General features: G+C 51.6%; 1 protein-coding gene across 6 annotated transcripts; it reads right to left on the bottom strand.

The window, feature by feature from the left end:
- Positions 1-168: 168 nt before the first annotated feature.
- LOC128148264 (ADAMTS-like protein 2) lies at positions 169-22,727 on the bottom strand. Of its 6 annotated transcripts, none has more exons than XM_052801896.1 (18): positions 22,258-22,722; positions 15,362-15,499; positions 13,052-13,127; positions 12,431-12,533; positions 11,331-11,476; positions 10,465-10,588; positions 9,117-9,197; positions 8,495-8,670; positions 7,798-8,218; positions 6,769-7,189; positions 5,822-5,928; positions 5,506-5,635; positions 4,934-5,147; positions 4,143-4,298; positions 3,581-3,751; positions 1,654-1,830; positions 831-975; positions 169-711 (listed from the first exon to the last, which is right to left on the bottom strand). In XM_052801896.1, exons 1-18 carry the CDS (start codon positions 22,443-22,445, stop codon positions 593-595), a joined length of 3,093 nt encoding a protein of 1,030 aa, XP_052657856.1. In that variant the 5' UTR covers positions 22,446-22,722; the 3' UTR covers positions 169-592. The 6 variants fall into 6 exon arrangements, 5 of the variants coding, with proteins under 5 accessions (XP_052657856.1, XP_052657858.1, XP_052657859.1 ...); XM_052801898.1 differs by having other exon boundaries at positions 5,506-5,632; positions 22,258-22,721; XM_052801899.1 differs by having other exon boundaries at positions 15,362-15,504; positions 22,258-22,463.
- Positions 22,728-24,123: the final 1,396 nt, after the last annotated feature.

Here is a 24,123-nt window from a genome sequence, read left to right as displayed (position 1 = left end):
TTTCTGTTCTTTGGCAGGCAACACAAAATGGGGTTTATCCAGTGCTGCCTGGAAGCTGTACTAGTGCAAGGATTGTTCCTCCCCACCCTTCCTGCTCCTTGTTTTTGTTCCTCTTGTATCCCTCTTCCTCCCTTGCCTCTGGCCTAGGTACATGCATCCCAGAAACAGTTTTACAGTTTAGCTCTTTATTGTGACACAAGATTTTTTGGTGCGTTTTGGAAATTGCCCTTGTAGTAGAAAAATCTGCAGGGCAGACCAGAGATATGGCTGCAGTCGTCTGGGCCCTGCTGCAGGCTGGCCTCTGCGCCCCACCGCCTCCAACTAGAGATCTTCAGAGATATGACAGCAGGGACAGGCTTTCCCAACTCACTTCTCAGTAGCTTTCTAGGAACTGATGGTTTGTCTTGTGTAAAATCCTCTGGGTAGAGAGGGAACGTGATGGCTAAGTCCTAGGAATCCTTCCTCGCTGAGCAGGCTGGTCTACAGGGACTGGCTCCTCAGCCAAGCCAAGTGGGGTGGCTTCAAGTGGTAAAGTCTGGCTCAATGGGGCTCTTGCCCCTGAACTTGGAAGGGAAGTACAGCCTGGCAGCAATCAGGGTGACTTGAGCTGACATGACCGGCAGCAAGCCTTTCTGTAGTACCAGTGAGAGCACAGCTTCACCTTCAGCACCAGCACGCAGTTGGCCGTCGCTTTGTCTTCACAGTCTTCTTCTGGGGAACAGAAGCACCCACAGAAGGGGTTAAAAAGGAGATGTGCTTCCCCAGCAGAGAGCTGGACAGAGCAAAGGGCTCCCAAGGGCTCCTCTCCCTCCCTGCCCTCCCAGACTTACCTGGTGCCTCTGTGGGACACGGCTGGAGTTGGCATGTCTGCCTGGCTTCTGGTTTGGAAGTGGGGTCACAGCCCTGAGCCAGCATTTCCCCCTGGTAACACTTCACCTCACGGAGTCGCACACCAGCACCACATGTCTTGCTGCACTGTCGAGATTGAGAGAGAGGAAAGGGATTGTGAGAGGCCTTTTTTTTATTTTTCTACAGTTCCGAAGTTTGTTCTTCCATGAAGCCTCCTGGTCCCTACTGTGGACACTGTTCTTGAGGAGGTTTGCGTCAAATCCCGCACTGATCTCAAACTTAGGCTCCCCTTTTGTTGCTGGAGGAAAGCCTCCCCGAGTGGGGGTTGGGGCAGAGCAAGGGAGGAGTTTGCTTTCATCTCTTTAATGCAACTTGGAATTGTTTTTGCTTTGAGGGTTGATGCTGTGATAGAAGATGGAGAAAATGGCTGCTGTGAGCCAGGCCCAGCTTCCCCTGTCCTCCCATTCCCTGAACGCTCACCTGTTAAAATCAAGGGAAAGCAGGGAAACACAGAACATTGACTCCTGGCAGAGGAGGAGACACAGCTGTATCCTGTATGCCTGCAGTGTGGTGCATGCTCTTGCTTGAGGCAATAATCCACATGCCCTAAGGTTTTCTCCAGCTTGCATGTGCCAGTCCCTCCACCTGCTGCCTGGTCTGCAGAAGAGCAAAGCTCATGGTCCCATCCAGACCTAACAGAGCCCTCAGCAGAACAGGCTGCTAGAATGCCTCAGTGCAGGTTGTGCTCCACCAACCACGGTTATGAGGCCTCCTCTCCCCCTTCACCACCACCCCGTGCCCTACCTGAGACCATGAGGTAGTGAACCACGTTGAACATGGCCTCCTGAAACAGGCAGCTTGTTCCTCAGGTTTCTGAGAGGCTTCACAGCGCTTCTCAGGGTACTCCTTGTACACACCATTCTCCAGACCTGCGCACAAGACGACCCGTGTCTTCATCCCTCGCCCACAGCTGGCATCGCACTGGGAAAGAGAACATAACAGCCAGGTAACAAATGATGCTCGTCAGCTCTAGAGCTTCAAGTAAGATGGCATCCTGCTCAGAAGCAAGGTTATACTTGTGCTAACACCAGTCTAATGGAGGTAGTGCTACCCAGGTCACAGGAGCAATGGGTGTCTGCAAAGGAGCTGAATTTCTTAGGGAGCGAGGACAGAAGCTGGTTATTAGTGTTTAGCCAGCACTGGGAATGCCGAATTCACCTTGGCTGGCCTGGAGAGTAGCTACCACAAGGGACATGGAGCAGCCAAGGTAAGACTACAAAAAGCTGTTTCTGTCTTATTTTATGTATATCTATGTTCTCAAAAACCATGTAGTGTATTCATGTAGCAACCTACCTCTTGGAGTACTGACAAGCTTTGCATGGGCCCAAGGGGACCAAACTGGTGCACTGCAGGTGATTTGCGTGGACAAGTACTGCTGTGCCCAAAGCTATGCAGGCTTAGCTGGGGGGATTCACTCTCTCAGAAGACCACCAAGAGAAGCCGTAGGAGCCAGGATCTGATTCTAGCTTAGCTATGCTCTCTGATGCCCATGGAGACAGTTGCCAGTTTGAGATTTCACTGCTTTGTGCCCTTCTTCACCGTGGCAGGGCCAGCACAGCTGGCTTGCATTTGCCCTTAGTCATCCTGTGAACTTAGACCTGATCAGCTGAGAGAACACAGCAAAGGCAAAGCAGCTGGCACAAAGGTGGGGACCTCAGCTGGTCTTTCAGAGTTCAGGTGAGTTTAATAGCCTGGACGCAGCTGAAAAACTGCACTGCAGTATTGTGTGTCACTCACACCCTAGGCCAGAGCAAGAGAGGGTTACGGGACTGCCATGGGTCCCCATGTTTAACCAGTTTGTGCTTGTTACCAGTGCTGGAGGGAGACTCAGCAGAATGTAGTCAACAGCTATAAAGGGTAGCAAAATGAGAATAGAGGTTTAGCTATGGTTGGGGCAGGTGGGGCTTGGCTGCTTCTCTGGTTCCCTAGAAATCTTCTGCCTTAGTGCTTTGTGAATCCCTATTTTGCTCAAGACTTTAAAGACAAAGCCCAAACCTGACAACTGACTCAATGCATTCTTCTGGGTGCTCTGGGATTTGCATCAGCTTGTATTGGGAAGCCTGAAGCCTCTAGGCCTTGAGCAACAGAAGGGGAGTAAGTAGACTGGTAAGTGATTGTTTGGTAGAATGGGGTACCTGGACCATGTTCCCTGGACTCTTAAGTTGTGAAGCAAGTACAGAGTCATGGCTTGGATGTGACTTCTAGGGCAGGGATCTGGGCTCTGGTTCAGGTTTACCTCTGGCTATTATTTATCAAAGATGAAGCTGCTTTTGTTGTGGCTTTCTCTTTAGTGGTGGAACCAAAATCTTGGGGGGTGAGTGCGCATTCTGGACAAAGAGCTCTGCTGAGGTGTCTGCAACTGCCACCTGGCAGCCAGAGGTGGGAGAGGAGGATAATTTCCTTAGGACACTGCTGCCCTCCAATGGAAGTCCCTGGGAAGGCAGCAAATGCCACAAACTTTGGGGTGGTCTATAGGGGATGGGTGGGGACAAGCTGGGGTATTCATTATTCTTTCTCCCTTTCTAAAAGGAACTAGGACAAGGGTACAGCTCCATGGCTGGAGGTTGCAGCACACAACCTTGCTCTGCCAAGGGAGCCAGGCTCCCACCATCTCCTGTGGAATATGGGGTGGGAAGGAGGGCTAAGGACACAGTGCTGGGCTTGGCTTTACCTGGTCCCACTCCTGCTCCACCCAGTGTGCGGGGCAGTTCTTGTCTCCACACGGATGGACAGCCAGGGGCTTGGTGGCTGGGTCACACTGCGAGTTGGAGATCACCTTGCCCTCCAGGTTGCGACATGCGATGAAGCGGCTCATGCGTCCCTCACCACACGAACCTGAGCACTTGGAGGAATAAAGGGCATTTAGACACATCAGAAAGCAGGAAGGTGGAGGGGTCAGGGTCGGTGATGCCAGGAGACCTGAGTCCAGAGCCTAGCTCTGTCATTGGGACTGTGGCACTGGATCCCAAGGGTCTTTACAGGTACATCTGGTCAGGGGCTTCCATCCTCCAGGTGCTGTAAGCTTCCCAGATTATTAAACTGAGCTCACCTCATAGCTAACCAAAATTTAGAGCACAGAGAGGCAAAAATATGGATTATTCTACTTTCTTTAGCTTAGCCTCTGCCAGAAGAAAGCCAAAAGAGAGCAGTAGCATGACTGCCTACCTGCTCCCTCCCGCCAGCCCTGCAACCCCAGCATTGCGTGCAAGGAGAAGCAGACCGCCTGGACTCACCGGGCCCCAATCTGAAGCGGTCCAGCGGCGGTCGCAGGGTGGGCCTGTGCACACCTTCTCGCTGCTGGGCTTCCGGGACTCATCGCAGAGGGGTGCTTCCACCGAGCAGCGCACCTCCCGCTTCATTGTCCCCTGCGTGCTGCACTGGGCCGAACACTGCAATGGCCATACAGAGTCAGCCCCGGGGCTCAGCAGCAGAGAACAAGGGGGACAAGCAAAGGCAAGGGAGGCAGCTATGCCTCCTCCCGTTTTCCCCCTGCTGCACTAGGTGAGAGGGGAAGGGCCCCAGAAGGTTACAGAAAAAGGTGGGTCCGTCTCTATCTCTGCTACTTATTTACTTTGGGTCCTAGAGCTCCAATGCTCCAAGATGCTGATGCCTGGACTGCTGGTCAAAGTCACTGGGCCACTGGCCCAGTCCCAAGCAGGCTGTAGAAAGTCATTCTAAGGGATTTCAGTTGGGTTTTCACCTCTCTACATCTCCAAGCTACTGTTTCCCCATTCACCCTTAGTTAGATCCTCTGGAAGAGGGAGGCAAAGCTTCTCGCTGACAGGGCTTTCATTTGGTCAACATCCTGCTTGAGAAGTGACCTTCGAAAAAATGTTTTGCAATGGCCTTTGTTTGCTGGGCAGTGCCAGAACAGGGGACCTATGGGTAAAGGCAGTCTTTGTTTCCCCAGGATGCAGTTGGCCAGGGGCTTCCTCAGCACCCAACATCTTCCAGCCACCTTCCTCCAGGCCCCAGCCCAGCCCCAGCTGCTTACCTCTGGGAGCAAAGCTCCCCTGCTGCCTACCTCGGACCACTCGGAGAGCTCCCACTGGGGCCCACAGGCCTTGTTCTTGCAGGCTTTCCTCTCCATGGGCCTGGCCAGCCCAGCTGACTCACAGAGGTCATCATAAACAGAGCTGTCAAAGCCTGGAGCCAGCATCTTCCAGCAGCGCACAGTGCGGTACTGATAGCCCTCACCACAGGTCCTGGAGCATTCACTCCACCGGCTGGTCTCCCACCTCCATGAGCAGTCCCCAGGAGAGAAAGCACAAAGGAAAACCCAGGTAAGGGGAGCAAGGGACACAGGGTGGCTGGGGAGTGCCTGCACGCCTGGGACTCCGTCGCCCAGTAGCTGCTGCTATGAATCTCCTCATCACGTATATGCCTTGTGTTAAGGCGATGCTGGTCTTGAAAGCCAACTTTGCCCTTAGCAGGCAACTTAGGAAATTCCTTCCCTCTTTTTGCTTACAAGGGGATACAAGGGCTTAGCTGCTTAAGCATATCTTCCAGCTCAAAAATGGCTGTATACTTTGAGCAGAAAATGATCCTTACCAAGGTATGCTGTCCCCATGGACAGCTGATGTCATTTCCACTCACCTAGGCTGGCAATCTCTCCCTGTGCAAAATTCGTGAGTAGGTTCTGGTCGCATTACGGCATCGCAGTATGTTTCATCCACTTCCACTCCGTCGTACCGGACACACATAGCATATGAGGTGCTGATACCTGCTGGGCAATCAAGACCATCTCTTGGTCGGGCTCCATCAGATCCAAAAGCCTCCTCCCACCATGATTAAATTACTGGAGTGCTCACTGCATCTGAAACTCTACCTGCCATTCTAAAAAATACCAGTATTCTCTCCATCAACAGCCAAAAAGGACCTCGTATCATCAGCCACTTGAAGCCAAACCTACCTGAAGTGCACGTGGAGCTGCAGGGGGCATAAGCTGAGACTTTCCACCGATACATGTCAGCCAAGCTGATGTCATCATGGCCCATGGGGCTCACATCAAACTCATTGCTGTGGAAAAAGGAGGTGGCGTGAGCTAAAAATGAAAAACGGCTGCAAACATAAAATAGTGAAATTCCTCCTTGCTGTCTTTGAAGATGGGAAGAAACCCAGTGTTTCTGCTCTCCATCTCCCCCACCTTGGGCAAGATGGACCACTGATGAACAGAGAGTGTAAAGCCTTGATCCACCTTCTGAATTCAACTAGCAAGGCTGTGGATAGCTGTGGATCAACATCCCTCTGAGAGGAGGCATCATTCATAGTGAGTCTTCTGTATATTACGGTCTTTCGACCATGCGGGTGCCCTCAGCTTCAGTCACGCTATCACCTCGAGAGGTATGATGTTAAGTTGGAAAGGGGAGCTCAAACAAGGTCCCTCTCAGCATCATATAATGTGGTGGGGAGAGTTCACATGTGGCTTGCCAGAAATGTTTAAAAGTTGGCCCTCGGTCTCCTGCCAAATGTTTACTGAAGTTACAGAAGCTTATGTGCCCAGAGGAACGGGACAGAAGGGCCATGATGTGGTGGTAAATGTGTGTATGTGACATGCTATAGACTCCTGGCCTTCTTTACAATCACATCAGTGTTGGCCTTGCAGGTCCTTCAGCACCCATTTAAATGGATCCCTTAGAGGCAGGCGGACCTGAAATATGTTCTGGGAGCTCCATGTCAGGCCAGCTGTGACAATCAGTCTTTGGAGGACACCATTCGTCAAGCATCTACAGCAGCTGCCATGGATAGATACTGGTGAATAGGGACATCGAGGACAGCAGTGAGACTACCAGAGGATTGGCTTGACCCTCCCTCCCCAGCTAACCATGCTCCTGTTTTGCCCAGGAAATCAAGTGCCACCTTTCAGTGCCAGGGGCTTGCAGAGGCTCTGCCTGGCTGATGTCCACGGTTGGGCCGGCACCTAGCAGAGGGCTCTCCAGAGATGCCATCATGCTGTAGTTGGCCGCTTCCCCCTGACTCCCAGCAAATGTCTCCACCTTCAAGTCCTCCAGTGAGTTCTTATGGGCTGGTGCTTTGTGGAGGCCCTGTGGCCACCGGGCAGCTGTCTCGGTCCATAGCCCTGCTGTGGAGTTCCTTGGGGCCAGCCTGGCTGCCAGGTGCTGCAACTCCCTACAGAAGGCAGTGTTGTGTGGGTCTCGGTGACACAGTCGCCTGAAGAGACGAAGCCTGGAGGGTGCTATGCGGCTGTTCTCCGAGAGCTCGGATCTCCTCATGCTGTAGGGTACAGCTGTGCTGATGGAAATTTGATTGAACCTGAGAGCTGGAAGAAAAATACAGGGATGCTTTAACTATATTGGATGGCTTATACTTCAGCGTGTGGTATTTAACAAGGCAAAACCCATTCAGTACCTGGCCTCAAAATCATAAATTGCCACTAGGGTGCACCAACAGGCCTTAACTGCCCTGACCAACCTCACACACACTCTCTGCCCATTGCTCTGGAGCTCCATTTAAGCTCAGGCCTGGGCCTTCAGTCCTGGCCTGAGCAATGTTGCAGGTGTACTTTGTTCCTGAATTGTTGTTTGGCTTTCCCAGATGGACCTCAGATTTGACGTGTCACCTTGCTTTCAGTTAATGATCACTGGACTGTTGCTTTCACTACCCTGCTCGCCAAGCCTGGGTGCCGTGGGACTGCCCTGCCTGAGAGGGCACTGCCTGATCTGTATTGTGGCCACCCTCTCCCAGCTCCCCTGCCCTTACAGAGCTACTGTCCTGTGCTGCTTCCTCACAGTCTCCACCCTACTATTAATCAGCATTCCCTCCTGTCCACTCTTGACAGTAAAGCCACCTTAGATTTCAAGAAAACTGACGTGGGATGTCCACTTTCAATGAACAAAATGAGAGAGAAGGAAAAACAAAGCAACCAACCCAACTCTGTTTCTCCAACTGCTGCTGCTTCTTCCTCCTCTTCCTCTCCTGTGTTTGCATGGTAGACCTGTCTTATCTGGAAGTCATACTTCTCCTTCTCTTCACCTTGTTCCCAGCCCCAGTCCTGAGTCTGACTGGTGGAGTTGGTTTGGAAGAAGTGTGGGTGGCCAAAGCCTAAATCTTCATGCCCTTCTCTTAGAGGAAGCTGTTCACTGGTGTCATGTGGCGACAGGGAGAGCCATGTGGCATTGAAGTCCTGGGCAGCTCTGGAGTTGGCTGGAATGGGATGGTTCTGGCTGGTCTCTGGTAGGTGATGATACAGAGGTCTGTCTACAGCAGGGGCTGCAGTTTGGAGAGGTGGTGTCCGTGGTACAGTGTAGTCATAAGTTATGTGTGGCATCTTCCCATTAAAGTTATAGTACTGGAGGAAACAGAGAAAGAAAACAAAACCCTTTTTATTTTAAGGACATATATTTCCAGAGACCTTTTCTAGCCACGTCCATTTTGTGATGGATGTTAAGAGAAGACAGCATCCTCATAAACCCAAGGAAACCTCCTAAGACAGCATCTGGCTTCCTCAGCCACCTACACACTCAGGTTTGGCTTGGGAACCAGGTTAATATTCCCTTTGTCTGGGGGAGGTTTACAATTTTGGGGCAGGCAAGACAGGGAAGCCTAAAACTAGCTCCTCACATACCATGGCATTCAGAGACTGGTTAGTGGGCCCATGAGCTATGATATACTCCAGCCCATCTGAGTTCAGGCTTGAGGGCCTCCGGTACTTGAAGATCGTGCCAGCTACCCTGAAGTTCTGGGGGTTGTCAATGGCAGAGTTGCCGTTGAAGAAGAAATGCCCGGATTCATCTGCGAGTGCTTCAAAGAGAGAGAGAAAAGGGATAAATGTTATACTCTGTGCAGAACACTGAGGCTGCACTGGCACTGAGGAGAGTAAACAGCTCGTGACCGAAAAAAGCCTGATAGAAAAAGAACCGCAGGCCCTCCAGCATTCATCTTCTGCATCAGGTCAGATCAACGGTGTTCAATGCCTGCTGCTTTCATTTCCCTCTCCAACAAGAGCACAAATGTCTTCACAACAGGGACCGCCCATAGTGAGCTTAGTTCCATAGGTCCCTCCTGCCACTAGCTGCTGGAGATGCGGTAGCCTTGGCTTATGGAGAGATGAAGTGCCCCTGTGCTACCCTGGAGGAAATGCTCACAGATAGCTCTCTCACAGCACAGATGGGAGTGCACAGAGCCCTCCTCCCACCTCCCAGGCAGCTGAACTGGGATCTCCACATCCATCCGGTTCCTCTGCTTACCTAGGATGTTTTCTGTTTTCCTGCGCTCAATGATGAGGATGTCCGTGGCACCGGCAGGGATGTTGGTGATGAACACATAACCTGAGGAACAGAACAGAGGGTGAGGAAACCCTGAGGACAGAATAAAAAGGTCTGGGTAGGAAAAGCAGCTTGTTGGACAAGTATGTATGTAGGAGGGCAGTGCTGTGCTTCAGGGGCAGGACGCTAAGGACATAAATGCATGTTGCACCAGTCTGTGAGCTCTAATCCCAGCTCCTCTCTGAAGTCCTATTACAGATCACTATTACAGGTGTCTCAGGCTCAGTCTGAGCACTGCTGAGTTTGGCATCAGGAAGGAACTGCACAAGTATAACAGCCTGGCTTTAGGTGTGTGGATGAATGTCCTCTCACTCTTTCTGGCAAGAGCACAGAAAAAGCTTACTAGTGATCAGGGCTGATGCTGAACAGAGGATAGAAAAGACCACAGGTCCCCTCAGCTCCTGATTCAACAGAATTTGTCTTGGGAGTAGCATAAAAAATGACCTTTAAGAGCCTTCTTATTTCCTCTCCCTTTAAAGTTGTGTGGTTTGGCAGCTTGTCTTTCCTGCTAGAAATGCAGGTCTTGTCCATTCTGTAAGATTTTTATGAGGACTGGAATGGGACGCCAAAACTGTACCTGTACTGCTAGAAGGTTTAGCACCATTACCCCTGCTCTGGAAAGGGGCCGGAGTGCTTTTCTAGTCTGGTGTCTGTAGAGAGTGAGGCAGGCTAGTGAAACAACAACAGTGTGAAATGATGTTCCAAAACATCCTCAAACCACAGTTAATTAATTACTAATGAGCATACCACAGTCTATTCCTTCTGTGGGTAGAGGAATGGGCCATGAGGTTGCAATGGATGAATCTCAGCCCAGTTTCAGAGGGACTGTCCCTCAGCTGTGCCAGCCATAGGACTGGGGAAAGCAGGAGACCCAGTGCAGGCTCAAACAAATGCTGTGACCCTCATTGTAGGAGTTTAAGTTTCAAATGAACACATAGCACAAATAAAAGAAGATTCATTGATCTCTTCACATTATCTGAGGTGGGCAAGATGCCAAAATCAATAGGAACAAATAGATCCCCAGCTGCTTCCTATTGTAAAGAGGTGAAGGGAAACCTTACCAGCCTAATATACAGCACATCAAACCAATCTCCTCTGATGATTAAGTGAAAAGGACAAGATACAGGCATTTAAGCAGGGGTGGCACTCTTCAGCTCTTTCCACCAAGCAGCTGGGAAACTCCTACCCACATTCAAGCCAGTCACCCTTCATGCCAGTTGGTGGTAAGAAGTAGCAGGTGAAGTCTCTGGACTGTGGTAGCAGGGAGTACCTATCTGTGAGATTGCCTTTCGGAAGCTGCCCGAGACACGGTGGCAAGTGCTGCCGTCCCCTCCACACACCCTGCATCTGTCCATCGTCCGGGGTGAGTACAGGCTCCCATCGCACCCAACTGGCTGCAAAGAAGAAAACAAGAGAGGGTTTCCTGGGGCCAGCTTATCTCCACAGGTCAGGGTCTTTTCAAGGAAATGCGACCATGCTCTTTTGGTGAGGTTCTCGGCAGGGGTGGGGGGGAATGTAGGTTTGCTTGGAGCGGAGTAATGAATGACTCCAACAGCAGCAGAAATTCACCTGTATAACTTGTGACCATCTACGTTGTGCTCCTGAACCTGGGGCAGGGGCTTGTGCGTGTAGGTGAATGGAGTAAGGCTCGGGTAAGCTGTTTTGGTTCCTTCTGTCTTTGTATTTAGGCCAATCCTTCTCACTGAAATAATGACATACAACATCACTCTCCAGATGTTGCATCAAGGGCAGGCCTTTCTGAGGTTGTAAGGCACCTCTCTAACACTATATACAACCACCCTTCATCTTTGCTGCATGAGGTGAAAAATTAAATGGAAGATTTTAAAATTTTTTTTTTTAATTGGATGACTATGTAAACAAACCTGCAATTCTAGTCTTCTCCGTGCTGGGAGTAAAGTGCTGTCACTCAGTGGGCACACGTGGATGTATATAATTCCCTTTGTGTGAACCTCTCTGCTCTCCTCTAGCCCACAGGCATTCAAGAGTGAATGTAATTACTCCATGCCAGGCCTCGGTTTCAATTCCCTGGAGGAACCCCTGGCCTCGCGATGACCAGGAGGTCCAGTCATGCACTTACACTCCCAATTTCTGTACTACTTCCTCCCAGAGCCTCACCTCACACTTCCCATTGATGCAGACCCCTTGATAGGTCCTGTCCTTGCAGGAGGTACCATCCTGTGCTCGGGCCATCAGCTGCCTCTCTCCACTCCGGGTGGTGCATTGGAGGTCACATGGCTTGTTGGAGATACTGGTGTAGTCATCTGAAGGGACAGACGCAGAAAGTCACCAGGCAGGTCAAGGTGCTCAGAGATGGGCAGTGAAGAAGGGGACTTTCCTCTTATCCATACTGATGGTTTGATGTCACCTTGGATGTTCTTGCTGCTTGAGATGAGACCCCAAGGCTACAGATTTTGTAGTAGCAAATGGGTCATGGTATGAGGCTGCAGCTGGGGACCATGCCTAGCACAAATACTTCTTGCTGGCAAACCCTCTTCCTTGCCATACCCTCTCCCCTTTGTGGTGACATCCCCTGTGCCAGCCATGGGAATCTGCATCAGCAGATCCCAGGCCACACCTAAATACACCAGAGCGAGCAAGACCTGCAAGAGGGGTACGGACTGTGTGGGGCTGTGGCCAGCTACACCCCATTCAGCTGAGCAACTGAAGCTAGAGGTGCAGGTGTTCTATGTCCCCTTGGCAGCTAATGGAAAGAGGTTAATATCTTAGGTGAGCTCAATCTGGCCTCAGGGGACAACTGGCAACCCAAGTGAAGCAATCTGTCTCGCCTGTGCAGGAAATGGATGGGCATCCTGTTCAGAACAACCCACCACCAACCCAGTGGGAAGCATGCTGGGTGACAGAGGCAGCCAAAATGGTAGAAGGCACAAAGAGCGTGAACACCCACTCTGCCAAGATGACTGCTGGTTAGCCAAGACAACTCAGAGAAGCCTGTGTCCTGTCTGCCCACAAGTGCTTGCTGATGTAGGATCCAAAACAGGAGCAATGTGGTGAGAGAGGAGGCCTGGCTGGCTGGAGCGTTTCTGTGAAGAGACAGGGAATGATTTCTCCAAAGCAGGGAGCATAGGGGAGCACTTCCAGACCAGCCAGGAGCATCCATCCCTTGTCCCCTGGGACCTTCCCCTTCTCCTGTGTCCGAGAAGTTCCTGTGGGTGTTTTCTCACCCTGATCCTTTGTGTGAAGCTGTGAAAACCCACCTGGATAGAGGGGCATCCAGTGGTAGTAGCGCTTCCCAAAGGCTTTGGCATTGAAACTGGAGCACTGCTGCTGTTTGAAGCTTGCTGTGTTGGCTGGGCAGGGCTATGGAGGGAATAAATGTGATCAAAAGCTCCCTATGTTACAGCCATGGTTGTGACACCTGCTTGTCCCTGCTGCATCCTTGGAGGATGAAAATACCCTGTCCACCCCAGAAGGAATCAGTGATGGACTGTGAGGTGCCGTAATACAGGCAGGAAGGCCAGGCCTCCATTGCCAAGGGTCCCTCAGACAGCTGTATTTAACAGTCTTGCAAAAATTACTTCCAGCAAAGGGAAAAGCATACTGGAAAAACTTCGTCCCTCCTCCCACCCCACAACAAATATGTTTTTATATCCTTTTCCCCCACCTCCCAGTCCCAGAGAGTAGAGACCATCTCCCACATCTTCAAAGGCAACCACCGTCAACCACTCTAGGAGTGGATCGTACCCCTTGTCTGCACTCCTCTGACGGACCAGTCGCACCCTGAGTGTTGGTGCTCTTGCAGCTCCAATTGTGATTCCCCCTCCCCCCAGTCCGACATGCCCCAGTAAGGACCAGTCAGTACTGGAAGTTGTTCTCACCTGCTGCTGGCACAGTTGGTAGTGCTTGGCCTGACCAGCGCACATGGTGCTGTTTGTTCCCTGGGGCATCTGAAGCCTGCAAAGGAGAAAGAAAATGAAATGGAGGTCTGTGAAGTACTAAGGTATTGAGGATGATAGAGAAGTCAGGCCTGACTTAAGGGGGAGAAGCAAGGCAGGCATGGTATCAGAGCAAAGCTTACTGGACCTAGACTAGCCAACATCTCTAAAACACATTTTCAGTGCTTTTAGGTGGACGGTGATTTTAGTCTGCTCTCGTTTTGGGGCAGGTTGAGCAGATGGGGAGCAACTGCAGTATCACCACCCCTGTGTCCCTTAACCTCTGAGCTCCAAAAGGGTTGATGTGACATAAGGACAATAGACCCTGGTGATCCATCGCTCCCATGGAAGCACCTAGGATTTGCAGTGACCAGGGGATTTGATTTCAGGATTCGCTGTGCAGTAGGCAGAGAGATGGCATCTCTCAAGGTGACTGGCCACCTTAAAAGATTAGCAGGAAAGGCTTCGTGCAGATGATGGACTAAAACGATGGGAATTTCTCAACACTTGATGCTTTAGCTCTGGTCAGCAGGAGTTACCCAGGGGATACTGGAGTCCTTGACTGATGCAAGGGTGAAAAAATTCTTGAAAGCTGGGAAGACATATGGAGAATGGCTAAGACCACAGATTAAGGCAATGTGGTCCGTGTAAAGATCAGCAGCAGACAACGTATTAACGGCATTGGGAACTTAGGATGCACTGTGTAATGAAGAACCTTGTAGGCATGTTCAAGCTGGACTGGCTAGAGGTACTGCAGCTGTCCCTCTAGAGTAATGCTTTACATGATGTATGTAAAGCCTAAATTTGCACCAAAAAGCTTGAAAACTGCCATCCCTTTAAGCTGAAGCAGAGGCTGCCTGCAGACTCGGGCAGAAATTGTTTCATGGGCATACCTGGCTCACACTTAAGCCATTCTCCTTAAAGCTGCAGAAATCTTTTGGCTGGATTTTATGTTGGGCTTTTTTTTTTTTAAATTCAGACTTGATCCCTGGAGTAGAATGCCACAGCAAAGGCCTCTCCTCCCCAGCTGTGGAGTCAAGGATAGAGCAGATGTCAAATGGAGAGAAAAATCTCTCTTCTGGCAGCAGAAGGGCTGCTCTGGCTGCCTGGGGTGTGGGACAGCCCTACGTTCCCTCCTGCCCTCTGTTTCCCATTGCCCTCCCATGATGGCCATGGTATGCTGGGGAGGAGGAGCAGTGGCAGAGACACTGGCAAGCCCAGTTAGTGGGGAGGACACATCCAGATAAAAGGTACTGCAGCACAACTGGACCCTCACCGTGCTGCCAACCAGCCCACATAAAAAGTTTTCTGCTGCAGGAGGGAGAGCAGGTTGAGGGCCCTAACTTGAGCTTCCTCCACTCAGGAGTGCATTCATGCAGAAGAGAAAGGGGCCGAGTGTGGGGTGGGCAGCCCCCGTGGGCTTGCTGTGCTGCAGGATGCCAGCTCTCATTAACATCTCAGGAGCCTGGAGTAGCAGGTTAGTGAGGTGCTGGAGGAGGAGGGCTTGGTGGCAAGGTGACCCGGAGGGGACAGCAGGAGTTCAGGCAGCTGAAGCTCCCCAGCTCTCCCCACTCCCACAAACCCAGCCCAACTGATACCAGGACTGTAGCAGCTGCAGGGGACAAATGTGGCTGTAGGGGACAAATGGAGATGCTGGCAGGTGACAGCCAGATAAATGACAGAGGGGAAAAAAACTTGCAAGCTCTGCAGTGAACAAAGAGGGGAAATTGCTGAGACGTGGCTGAGCTGGCTGCTGCCAGGAGTAAATCAAGTCCCCATACGATGTCTGGGAATATGTACCCACATCCTTAGCACAGGAACTGGCTACAAATCAGGGTTAGGTTAGTCACAGCTGCCACAGTAAGCAAGGGTTTGCAAAGGAAAGGGGAAGAGGAATAGAACTAGCCTTCTCCAGCCTGCAACCCTGTCATCTTCAAGTCTCCCACAGACCCCAAGAGGGGACCAAGCCCTTGCTCCCCATCAGACAAGCCAGGATGAGTGCGTGATGTGTTCAGGGGGCCTGTCACCTGTCCCACTGTAGCGTGCTTCTCCCTTGTCAGCCCTCCCCACTGCTACCTGCTCACCCCCTACCCCACAGGCAACAGCCATCTTCCTTTCTGAGAGGTCACAGAAGAGGGAACGGCCGACCCTGCAAACCCAGGAGGTTTGGCCCCAAAATGCAGGTCGGGGGCTCCCCATTTCCCCTCTGCCACTGGAGACCTGGCCAAGTGTTCAGGCTGGGACATGACTCACCTCTGTCGCAAGCAGTGCCTCTCCCGGGACATCACGCCTCCCCCACAGGACCGGGAGCAGGTGGACCAGGAGCTCCACTCTCCCCACCACTTGGTGACTTCTTCATCCCAGGGGCCAGCTCCATCTGCTGCCTCACTACTGTCCTGACAGAAACAGAGCATGGTTAGCTGGAGAACCTGGCTCTTCACTGCCCCAGGCAGAGAAGGGCCTTCCAAAATCAGCTCCCCCAGGGACCGTGTTACCTGGATGCCTTCTAAATGGGCAGCACTGGGACAAGTGTGGCAGGATCAGGCCCCTATGGAGCCACACCAGGCTCACACACCTCAAAATTCATATTCTCCCTCCAAGACTGAGTTATGCATGGGAAGGAGGATGCCTCTGGGATCTCATGACATGATGCGGAGAAAGGCTGTCAGGCTGGACATGGTCAGCTGCAGCCTGACCCCACAGCATCACTCCCAGCCCGGGTCAGATAGAACAGCAGATCACAGCTCACGCTGCCCGCCTGGGTCTGACGCGCAGTCAGGAGAGAAGAGGAAGAGCTGCGGTGCTTGGCCGTGCGGAGGCCTGCTGGCAGGGAAGCCGCGGGTACGCATCTGTCACTCACTGGAGCTGCATTTCAATGAATAAACTTCTCTTTGTGACTAAATCAGCTCAGATCCAAGCTCCTCACCCTCCAGTCCTCACAAAAGTAATTTCCAAGAGTGCTTCAGAACCAGAGCCTCCTGCAATTGCTGTTGTCCCCTCTCCCCACGCACCCCACTATGCTCAGAGGAGGGTTGCTCCCTCTCCCAGCATGCCTTGCTGGGGCTGAGCCTTTAAATTTGGCAAACCTGAGCTCTTTTGGCCCCAATGTGGTCAGTGCAGCAGGCTGCTGTTGGCTGTGCCTCCCCAGTTCCCAGCAGGTAAGGGATTCTATGTTTTAGCTGGGGTTTTTTTTTTGACTTGCAATATTTTCCTGCTTAGTGTCTGATGGCCTAAAAGCTCCTAGGGATTTTGGCAAACTAGCCCGTGCAGAAACTAGTTTACTGAAATACAGCTGTGAGTAGTGTTGAATGCAGCGATGAGTTTAACACAAGACAGTGACTGGAAGTGATTTATCCAGCTGAAAATGGTGATAGTGTTTCGGTCTTAGTAGAAGAAAATGAATAATTTCTGTGCATGTAAAATATGTTAAAGGCTCAGGGAAGTTGTATCAGTGCTACTATCAGCAAAACCTGCTGGTTTGTGGCAGTGGCCGATAGTCCTGTTGCAAAGAACTGGTCGGCAATGCATAATCGATGGATGTGAAAGAAAACTCATCAGGGTTTGCTCATCACTAAATGTGCTCTGTTCACTATTTTGGTTGACTGTCTCTTGGCTTTATGCTCTTTCATGGTGTAACAAAGCCAAAGTGTTCTTCATCTTGTAGTGCAATTCCTGCCTGAGAACTTCTTGTTTCTAGAGTGTCTGCCAACAGAACATCCTCTGGGCAGAGGAGATGCAGCTGGTTTTATGCAAATGTTTTTAAGTTGTAACTTAGTGTTGTTGAAATGCACATAGTGCCTCTTCTTGGTGATAGCCAGAGCGTGTTGAAAGTAACCTACTCTGCTGCAAAAAAGCACCATGTTACCTGATGCTTTACTCTCTAGTGATTACAATAGTTGATTTCAAAAACAATACAACAAAACTCTTTGCTGTACTTAGATGTTCTGGCTGGAGTTGACTTGCCTGACAGGGACCAAATGCTGTGGCCAGCAGCTGAGTTGCTCAAGAGAAAACCAAAATTTAAAAGAAACAGACATGTTTTCAAAAATACCTTTTTCTCTTCTTCCAAATGATCATCTCAACCTATTTGCTATGAGAATTCTTGTCTGACTGCATATTAGCAGACTGTAAATGGAAATGCTGACTATGTAGATTCCACATTTACAAAGGAAAGAAACCAAAGGTCTCTTATTGTAAGGTATGTTCAGCTAAAATCTTTCCCTGACCCCTTCCATCCTTCTCTGTGATAAGCATCTCAAGGCCTGTGGTGGAAGAGCTCTTCACAACTTCCAGGAAGGAGAATGCCAATGATTTATCTGGTGTCTGTGCGGAGAGCTCAGCACAATACAGATTCTCCCATAGCTGAGGTAATAATCAAAGCTGGTGTCCCACCACTTCACTGAGTAGTTATATGAGGCGCATGGACTGCCTGGAGGGAAGGCATGTTGACCAAAAGCTGCAATATTTAAATAGCTTTTCGCCAGGTGGCAATAAAAACCTGTTAGCTGTAACCTACAAGATAGTCCTGCTCCAGAGATCTTACAATCCAAATAGGTGAGACGGGACAGAAGGGAAACGAGCGAAGGGAAGTAAAATAGCCTGTTCTACTGACCTACCCCTGGATATGAAAAAGATTTTGTGTATTTGGAGTGGTGGAAAGTTGCAGGCTCCTTTTCAAGGTTACTGCTCTTGGGTGTTTTGCCTGGATGCAAGGAGACTTGGCATGTGGTGGCAGAGCTGAGGTTTGGGGAAGATCAGCATCTCTGCCTTTGTGCAGCTCTTTCTTACGGTTAGAATAGGATACGTTTCTCTGCACTGCAACTTTCAGGAATGACAGGAGCCCAAATGAAGATTTATTGAAGAATGCTAGTCAAAGAGCCTTTTTTTTTTTTTTTTTTAAATAAAATTTGTTCTCCTATATCCATAAGCCCTGTTCCTGCTTCCTCTCTGCACTGGAGGAATCAATCACTTTTTAAGTAGATTGATTTGGCTCTCAGGTTTTCCATGACCAAGCTCCCTTGCCAGTCCTTGCCTAGGAGTGCTTATTTCCTTGTGTAAGCAAGAACAATGCTGAGCTGTCCCCTTGGCCAGTGAGACTTATGGCATAACTGCATCTGAGTCCTAGGCCTGGTGACATGGAGGGGGAACTTCAGGTACTTAGAGCTGGGGTAGCTGTTTCCAATCTGTGCTGAATTTATTATATTGTCAGAAATAAATCTGCATTAACCATGACACACAAACGGTTCTTGTTTTTAATTAGAGATACTTGCATTTTCCAAATTTCCAGATAATAAATTAAGGGCTGTGGGACAGGCTCCAGATTAGATTAGCTCCTAGCTTTAGTTTCCCAAGCCCCTCAGCAAATCCCAAGAGTTACCTTTTGGCCGAGTGAATCCCCCCCCCGCCTCTTCCTTGCAGAAGGAGAAAACAAAGGGGCTTTACAACAACTCTTTCGCACTCTTCTGGTTATAGGAGATGCTGGAGCTGCTCTAACTTGCACTCTGCTGCAGAATCGCAGAAACAGAGCAGGCTAGAAATGCCAGAGCAGGAGATGCGCATAGGTGCAGTCTTTATAAGGCTGGCTCTGCCTGGGCTTGGGTGAGGGCTCTGGCTAAAGAAGGCAAGAGGGTCTGTTACAATTCCTTAGGTGATGAGAAATATCAGGCCTAGAATTTACATCTGTAGAAAATATAGACCACGTTCCAGTTCAGACAGGTGTTCTCCGCAAGAATTTCCCCGGAGGCGTTTGTGGCTTGGCATGGGGTCATTATAATAGCTGCAGTTCTTCCTCTCTGAGGCTAGCCAAGTTATTTCTGTGCCTCTGCACCTATGCTGGAGGCCATGCAACTGGGTAGGTGAGGGCTGTCCTCCTGTCCCCTTCTTGGGGGGGGGGGGGCAGGGCAGAGCTTTGAACCCCAACCTGCAGGGAACTTTTTCGGGATAAAATATCTGTCTCCGGATTTGCCAATATCAATGACAGAAATGTCAGTCTCTAAGCCAGCATCACTGAAAGCTTTTTCTGTCTAACTGAAAACCCAGCAGCTGCTTCCCCGCTTCCCTCTGCCAAACAAAGGCTGCCACAAACAAAATGCTTCAGCCCTGCAAAGACGGGTGGGCCTGGATTGACATCCTATCAGATTTCCAGGCAGTCTTTCTGAAGAGCTGAAAGGGATAAAATAAATTCTCCGCTGACTCTCTGTCATGCCCTGGATCAGTTCTGAGCAACGCTGGGCTTCCCAGAAACCTGGGAGTAACTGCAATTACCGTGCCGGTGGCCCAGTCTCCTGGGTTGCTTATTGTTGTGCCTAATCTTGAGATTCATTAGAGCCTGGGTCCTGGAAAAAAGCTGTCTGGGAAGAGAGACCACAAACATGCCTGTCTAGTTCCCTTAATTGAGGAGCTTGGAGGGGGGGCAGGCTCTCTGTTGCAGCCCAGCATGCCTTAAGGGCTGGCCCACCACTGAAGGGCACAGTAGCTGTCGTAAACTGTTCTGCTCAACCCTGTCTGAGCTTATAAGACTACTAGAAACAGCAGCTGAAAATGAAATAAATTCTTCACAGACCTTTTCTGAGGCCATTAACTGCATGTCCTCTACCAAAAATTTCCACGATCCCTTTACTTAAGGGCTTCTCTCTACAGCAAACCACACTAATTAACTGAAATACTAAATAGCTTCAGATGTCTCAATGCCTGGAATGGATGTCAGATTATTATCTGGAAATGAATGATCGTGTTCAACTCCCCTGGTTTGGGTTCCCCATGTCATTCTCTGACTAAAGCTGTGGTGACAGACTCTACCACAGCCCTGAAAAAAACACAATAGCATTTGCAATTATGCCTTGATGTTTAACAAAAGAATTGGTGTTCATGTAAAGCTATTTCTCATCCTGTCATTGTTTTATCCTATTTGGAGAGACTAGATAGTTTGTATGAGAGATTCAATGTTGGAAGCAGACGTAAAACCAAATTTTCCTTAGAAAAGTTGAAACGGTATTTGAGAAGGAGTTTTCCATGAGGGGAAGGTAACCTGAGGTAAAATGAGCAATGCAGAATAATTTTTACAGGATCAGGAAGAACACTAATCTGGGTAAAAATGGTAGCTTGCTAAAGATGTGATATTGCAGCAGATAAGTAACAGAAATCTGGACATATAATAAGGCGCAGATGAGAAGCAGATTAGAAAACCAGTGAACAGAAGCCAGTGGAGAACTATCAAGCACTGTTTGTAATCCTGCCATGACAGAAAGTTCACAGGCAAGTGCTGTACGTCATTACAAAATACTTGATCCAAGTCAGTTAGGTCATTCCCTTCAAGGGGGATAATGCAATTATTCTGGGGCAAGCCGGTAGAAAGGATGGAAATCTGTGAAGGGGAAGAAGGGAGTAATAGGCAGTGTGCATGAGAGGCATCTCTATCATCAGGTTTTTCACAGACATTGAATGCAGTTAGCCCCATGCAGGAAGGAATATGCTTACACTGTCTACAGACTGAGGCTTTCTGAGACATTCTTTGTATAACCATGTTATACATAGAAAACAGGACAGCAAGAAGAACTGGAAGTTAATCCCCTAATGACCATTTTGTGCACTGCCTTGCACCAGAGATAGCAATCAATACTAGCAACCACGTCTGCCAGGCCAACTCACACCACGCTGTCCTTGATCAGAGTGCTCTGTGGGGATCTCCTGGAGTAAGAGAGTCCTCGGGGCAGACCTGGCAACAGTGCTGGTGTGTGTTTGTCCTGGGGAGGGCTTCCAGCCCCAGATGCCCTCATCTTAGGTGCTATACAAACACAGCTGCTGGGGGCAGGGAGAACCATGAGCGGCCAAGGCTTGTGTACACATGTTGATGGAGGATTCCATCCAGGTCAGTCCTAAAGGAAGGACTTCACATCTCTTTAGCTTGACCCAGCTTGCTCTGCCTGAAGCTTCTCTCTGACTTAACCCTACAGTTAAGGGGTAAACAGAACAGGCAGTGGATGTGTGTGAAGGTAAAAAGAAAGTGGAACTGAGACACTTCAGTTTTAAAATTAAGACAACCCCAGAACAGGAGATGCTACTGCTCCTCAAACCTGGGTTATCTGCAGTAAAGCTGTGGTGTCTGGTCTTCTCTGTGTTTAAGATAGCTCATGTGAGATTGCTTCACCCCAGCCATGGAGTCTGAGGTGCATGTAGGGCGGGAAACACAACCCAAAATCCTCTTCCTTTAGCAGAGCAGAATCCCTTCAGCAGCAAAGAAATCCGGCTGGGTTCCCCTCAGTGAAACGGGAGCGCCGAGCCACAATGCACGCAGTGACCCGTGAAGGCAGAGGCACAGCCGGAGCCCTGCGAAGCCGGGATTTCTGCCTCCCCTGCCACAATAATGGGGGTGATTCTCCCAGGCTGGGCCTTGGGAAGGAGAAGGGGACTGGCAGAGGGGTTTCGGTGCTGCTGTGAAACAAGTGCCACGAGGAGGGCCAGGCTGAGGAGGTCCTTTGTGGAGGAGAGCAGAGATGAGGGGAGTGTGGGGCTTCGATGCCCAGACGTGCACCCCACAGTTAGCGGAGAAATCAGCTGCCTAAACCCATGCCTGGGGTGGCGGGAGGGAGAGGGAAGAGGAAAATCGGTTCGTTTTCAGCCCTAAACTGGAGTCAACCCTCTGCTAGGGATGAACGTGGGGGGCAGCCTCGGGCAAACCCCCAACCAGGGAAAGGCCCTGCTCCCCCATGGTCTTTCTGGTGATGCTGGGAAGCTTCCTCAGGTGTGCTCGCCACCACCCCCCACCCCCCCGCCGGCCTTTTGTTAGTGCCAGGCGGCTGGGGTGTGGGCACAGTGTCTGGTCCTCGGGGTAAATCTGGGGGGGGAGACACGACAAAACCCCCTTTTCAAGCACCTCAAGACTGAGGGAGGGCAGCGGGGTCCAGGCTATACCCTGCAGGAACCACAGACCTGCGGGGAAGGGCGAAGGGCCGCCGCTGCCCCGAGGCGACCACCCGCTCCCTACCCCCGCCCCTGCCCCGCGCAGGCCCGGGGCGGCCAGGACCGGCCCCGCCAGCTCGGAGCGCCCCTCCTGGCCGCGGGTCCCTGAGGAGAGGGAGGGAGGGAGGGAGGGAAGGAAGGAAGGAGAGAGGGAAGGTTCCGCCGCCGCGAGCCCACCCGCCGCCGCTTACCTTAGCGCCGAGGGGGGCGGCGGCGCTGAGGAGGAGGAGGAGGAAGAGGAGGAGGAAGAAGCGGAGGCGGCGGCGGGGAGCGGCGGCCATGCCGCGCTGCTGCTGCTGCAGCCGCCGCGGAGGAGGCGGCGAGGCGGCCCACCAGCGGCGGTAGCAGGAGCAGCCGCCGCCGGAGCGCGGGCCGGCATGGCTGAGGGAGTTAATGACTTTACAACCTGCCGGGTGGCGGGCGGCGACCCGCGGCGCGGCCGCTCGGCGGGGGATGGGGCTGGGCCGGGTTGTGCTGGGGGGGGGGGGGGGCGGGCGCTCCTCAGGCCCCGCCGCCCCGGGGCTCGGCCCCGCGTCCCGCCTGCGAGCTGTGGGGCAGGCGGGGGGGCGAGCAGCCTGAGCCTGCCCCCTCGTACCGCCCTGCTCGCGGCCGGTCCCAGCGCCCGGTCCTTCGTGAGTGTCTCTCACCGCTTTTTGGAGCTCGTTCGCAGCGTCCCGGGGCAGCGGCGTGACACGACGAGCGGTGCCTGCTGAGCCGCCCGGGGTCTCGGACACCCGGGCAACCCCCCCTCGCTCCTAAGCGAAGCCCTCCGTTCGTTCCCTCCGTTCGTTTCCTCTTGCACAAGAAACATTTGCTAGCCGATTCATCTTTCCTGCCCTTCCTGGGCAAGCTCCGTTTCTGAGTGCATCCCTTTTGGTGGCCCTGGAGGGGCTGGAGGGCAGCCCTCCGTCCTGGGAAGGGTGGGAGGGAAGCATCACCCAGGACGTGGAGAGCTGCCCTTGCTGGCAGGGTAGATGAATCGTGCCCGCATGGTGAGCCAGCCCGATGACCTGGCAACTAGATCCTCTCTTAGTAAGGACTGAGAGGCCCCAGTTCTCAGCCACCGTTTGTTAACTCACATCCCAAAACCCAGCTTAAGTCTCACGTGAAAGTTGTTCGCCACCACCTCAGTTCATGCATCCTGTCTTTATGTGTCAATTGCAAAAAGCACACTGCAAAATCAGACCGCTTGGACTTATTTGCAGCAGTCTGCTCGCTGCTTGAGGCCTTCTCAGAAGATGCGAAGGCACCTCAGAAGCCCTCTGAGACCTTCCAGGCTGAAGAAATCTGTTGATCCCCATCTCCAGGTGCTGCTTCCAGGCTGGCACACTGAGACTGTCAACTGTGTGACTTAAGAGGAATGAATTTGCTTGTTGGTACCTTCCCCCCCCCGGATCCCCCCCCCCGCTGTGCTTGTGATCAGAAGGCAGCTCTTGGCCAGACGCTGCGAGTCCGTGTGCCGGCACACCTCAGCCCTCCCGGGAGCCAGCTGCTGTGAGCCATGGATACAGGCTGTGCAAAAATGGCATCAGGTGTCCCCAGCCTGGGGCGGGCGTCTGGGGAGTAGCAGTTTCTGCCTGCCAGATGTGCTGTAATTAGTGTGGGAAGGTGATCCCAGTCCTCTGCACCTCTCCCCCCCCAAGGGTTTCAGCCTCAAGGTGGAGGGAGGGGAGAGGAATGATGGAGGGGTGTCAGCAGGGGGGAGCGACAGAGGACTCCTGATCAAAGCTGTTTGCTAGCAGGCAGGGGGCAAGGGGAGGAGGGGGCCATCCGCTTCTGACCCATCCAGAGAAAATCAGGGTGAGGAGCGCTGACAAATAACATCAAATAACATGGTTGCGCCATGAGCTGTTTTCTACAAAGGCGGGGGGGGGGGGGGGAGCTTCAGAGTCAATTCTTGGCTTTCCTGCCCTGGTGCAGCCCTGTGTAATGTTCCTCTGGAGCCAGCTCCTGCCCTGCAGATAAACAAAGCTGCAGAGAGGCACAGGGTTGGGGGAGAGGCTGTGCCCCAGAAGAAAAGGGGGGCTGGCTCCAGCTGAGCAAGGGAGTCGGTAGCA

The sequence above is a fragment of the Harpia harpyja genome, chromosome 11, assembly GCF_026419915.1.
Source record: "Harpia harpyja isolate bHarHar1 chromosome 11, bHarHar1 primary haplotype, whole genome shotgun sequence".
Lineage (NCBI taxonomy): Eukaryota > Metazoa > Chordata > Aves > Accipitriformes > Accipitridae > Harpia > Harpia harpyja.
Note: the sequence above shows the minus strand (reverse complement) of the source record. Positions and strands in the feature narration are given on the sequence as shown.